Source organism: Triticum aestivum, chromosome 7A (genome assembly GCF_018294505.1).
Source record: "Triticum aestivum cultivar Chinese Spring chromosome 7A, IWGSC CS RefSeq v2.1, whole genome shotgun sequence".
Taxonomy (NCBI): Eukaryota; Viridiplantae; Streptophyta; class Magnoliopsida; order Poales; family Poaceae; genus Triticum; species Triticum aestivum.
The window spans coordinates 711,662,300-711,665,844 of NC_057812.1; the positions used below are offsets into that span (position 1 = coordinate 711,662,300).

Below are 3,545 nucleotides of genomic sequence, written 5' to 3' on the forward strand. Positions count from 1 at the left end.
CTTCCAGCTCCCAATATGCCGACATCTTCACCAAGGGCCTGCCCTCGCCATTGTTTACCAATTTTCGGTCCAGCCTGAACATCCTTCCCAATGGAGTTCCGGCTGAAGGGGGTGTTGAGTTGTGTATTTTTGTACCACTTGTGACGTTATATTGGCATGTTGTAACGATCCTAGATTGTAGGATCTGAGGGCCTGCGTGCCACATCTCTCGGGACTCTCTCTCCCTCTATATGTATACCCGATGTGTAACAGAATCAATTAAGGGAATTTTGCACAATCACTTTCCAACTAAGGCATCATCAGGTTTTGACAAGATCTGCTGGGCATATCACCACAAGGTCCTTGGAGCTACAGCGTTCGTCGCTTTCTCTACGGATATACTACGGCTAAGCGCCACCGGGATCGGACCGGCCATGCACAGGCCATGACGGCAGCGCGTCGGCCTGCTAACCTGACAAAAAGGGCAGAAACCTGGCGGCGGCGCGCCGGAGGGTAACGGCTGCCAACGATCGACGCCGGCGCCGGTGGGCCACCCGAGCATGTGTGGCTCTGCCCTGCCGCCTCCGCCGATCTGGCCCTGTTCAACGGTCACACGACATGATGCTCTGGGCTGGTCAGTAAGCTGTTTCAGTCAGGGGATCATTGATCACAGGTTTATTACTGTATCACTTTACCATCTGGAGCATGCTGCTGCGCGGGATGGTGGAGCAGTGATCGGCCTCCGGGAACCTCAGCGCCGGTGTTATCGACGTCGGCGAAGGCCTCATCCAGATGCTCCTGTTCCTGCCGGGGTGCCATGGCGCCGTCGCCTCCTCCTCCTCCGGCATTTCGAACTGGTCCCCAAACAAACAGTTTCAGTTTCAGTGTCAGTGCCTGAAGCAACTCAGTCATGTGTAGCTAGCAACAATGTGCAACAACAGAATTCAGTGCGTCCTAGGCATACCGTCAGGCTCGTCCTCCGGCTGCCCGGCACGGCTGCGGTGTGGGGGGTGTCGCCGCTGGTGACCATGGAGGGATCGCCACCGCCGGAGCAGCCCAGGCTGAGCTCAAGATCAGGCTCGCCGCCCCAAGCTATAACAAACAATGCCAACAACAATTCATTTTCAGAACAAGCCAAGTCTGCAACCAAAATGAGTTTGTTGTCGTCAGTCAGGGAGCTCACCTTGCAGGCCGAGTGAGCCGTCGCACACCGCCGCTGCCGCCTTGGGCTCGAAGTTGGTCACCGCCTCCTCGCCGCTGCAGTCGAGTGCCGCCTTGTCGTAAGCCCTGGTCATCCAGTCAATCACACAGCACAGGGACGGAAATCATCAGCAAACATGAGATAAGATCATCCGTGGCACAAAAACAGAATGAGCATCAGTGAAGAAACAGGGAGGAGATTGCATACTTTGCAGCGTCCATCTCCGTGTCATACAAGCCAAGGTACACGAACCTGGAATGATCAGCACAAGATCAGTTAAATCTTTTCATGTTCATATCTGTGGGGAATTGACAAGCTCAAACACATTATGCCCTGACGAATCATATGAAGAGAAGGTAGATTGCTCACTTCTTGCCCATGAGCTGGCCGATCCTGGCCTCCCACTTGCCGCACTTGTGCAGGGTGACGCTGCGGAACCTGGAGCTGCCCCTCACGAACCCGGCGCCCTGCCGCCGCAGCACCTGCACCAGCTCCTCCTTGCTCAACATGCTCATCTGCCATGGCAGCCAGCAAGATCAACAGCATGCCGTCGTTGTCAGAAAACAAAGCAGACATTGCTGACGAGGAAGATGCAGATGGTCACCTTGCCGATGTCCTCCTTGTAGTCGTCCAGCACGAAGTTGATGTCGGCCTCCACGCCGCGGAACTTGATCGCCGCCTGGTCGTACGCCCTGAAATTCAGAGAAGTTCATCTTCTTGAGATTTTTATTCTTCAAATCTTATTGTTTCTCAAGACAAAAAACCAATGTGCATTGCTGGTTGGTTAACCTTGCAGCAGCCTGCGCCGTGTCGAATCCTCCTGCAGAAAACAAAAAAAGAAAGGAAAAAGAAAAATAAGAAGAGAGTTATGAACAGAGCATTGAGGAATCAGTAGACCAACATGGAAGAAGAAAGAACTCACCCAGGTACACCTGCTTCCCGCAGTCCCTGCAGATCCAAGAAACACAGATGAGAGACGCAGAGGCATAATAATTAGTACATAAGCAGAAAGATCGAGAGAAGATGGTTTGCGTAATGATCTTGGGAGCTTGCTGCCGCCATGGATTGGAAGGGGCATACCAGATGTGGGACTCCCAGCGGCCGGTGCGGCGGTAGAAGGTGACGCCGCGGTACTGCGAGCTCCGGGACCGCGGCCCGCGCCGGCTCTTGGTCCTCGACGGCGGCCGGGCCCAGTGCGCAGCCGCCCCGCTCCATGCGAGCTCCGGGACCGCGGCGCACCGCTCCGTCGCCTGCTGCTGCGTCGCCGTCCCCGTTGCCACGGCCGCCGCCGCCGTCGGGAAGAGCTGCTGGGTGACGAAGGCCGGCCGCGCCGCACTGAAGCCGCCGCCAAAGACCGCCCTGCCAGTTCCAGCTCCTCCCTCCACGCTCGCGTCCTCGTCTCCTCTGTTGAAGAAGGCCGCTCGCCTCTCGGTGGCCGTCGACGCCATGGCCGGGTGCATGTGTCTGTCTTCGGCTCTGCGCGCGCGTCCTCGGCTCCGACCGATCGATGGATGGCTTGGACGTGATGGTGATGGAGTATATACCAAGCAGAAGCAGAGCAGTAGCTGGTGGCAGCTCCCTGTCACGTCCACTCCGCTCTGTGTGCGTGCAAGTGTGTGTGTGTGTGTGAGCAGTTGCTGGCGCTGTGATAAAGAATCTGCAGGGCTTGTGTTTGGGCAGCTGCTGATGCCGATGCCGATGCAGATGGCCTGCCTCTGCGTGTCTGCCCGCCAGAGGAAAGGGAAGGGAAGGAAAAGATTTCTCTCAGCCACGCCTCTTCTTTTCATGGATATTTCCCTCCATCCACCAGACCATCGCCCATGACCCTTTCCGTCTTCCATGTACCACTCCCTCGGTTCGGCATCCACAACTGTCACGAGCACGATGCTCCCCGGGTGAGCAGTAAAATCCCCCCAAAAAATAAAATAGCAAAAAGGAAAGCAACTCCGAAATTTTTGAGCATCAAAGATGAACACGTATTCTAAGGGCGCGCAAAATCTCATGATGATTCGACGTTGGAGGAGTTCAGAACAGAGAAAAAACAAAACCATTGCTCCAAAAAAACAGGCATTTCTCAAAACGTAGATGGCCTCGACACTCCTTCAAAGTATGGAAATGTAACACAATCTGCTTGTCATTGATTTTGCAAATATCTCACGCTCAACAAAGCAAATCATAAGATCATTGAGCTAATCATCACCCATCTTATTTCAAAGGTCTGTCTTTATAATGTTCATTAATGACCGAAAAACCCATCAACTGAACTTTTTGGCACCGGCAATATCAACGCAAGTGTAATGAGGTGATAAATCGATGAAAATACCAAATGTTGTCTAGTTTGCACCAACTTGAGAACAAAACAACT

The 3,545-nt window shown here is 54.0% G+C and overlaps 1 protein-coding gene across 1 annotated transcript; it reads right to left on the minus strand.

Annotated features, from left to right (window-relative positions):
- Window positions 1-235: 235 nt before the first annotated feature.
- Window positions 236-2,827, minus strand: LOC123149590 (APETALA2-like protein 4). Its single transcript, XM_044569280.1, has 10 exons — window positions 2,261-2,827; window positions 2,103-2,128; window positions 1,970-2,000; window positions 1,785-1,872; window positions 1,550-1,695; window positions 1,388-1,432; window positions 1,163-1,266; window positions 944-1,071; window positions 675-833; window positions 236-577 (listed from the first exon to the last, which is right to left on the minus strand). Exons 1-10 carry the CDS (start codon window positions 2,638-2,640, stop codon window positions 329-331), a joined length of 1,356 nt encoding a protein of 451 aa, XP_044425215.1. The 5' UTR covers window positions 2,641-2,827; the 3' UTR covers window positions 236-328.
- Between the last annotated feature and the right edge of the window lie 718 nt (window positions 2,828-3,545).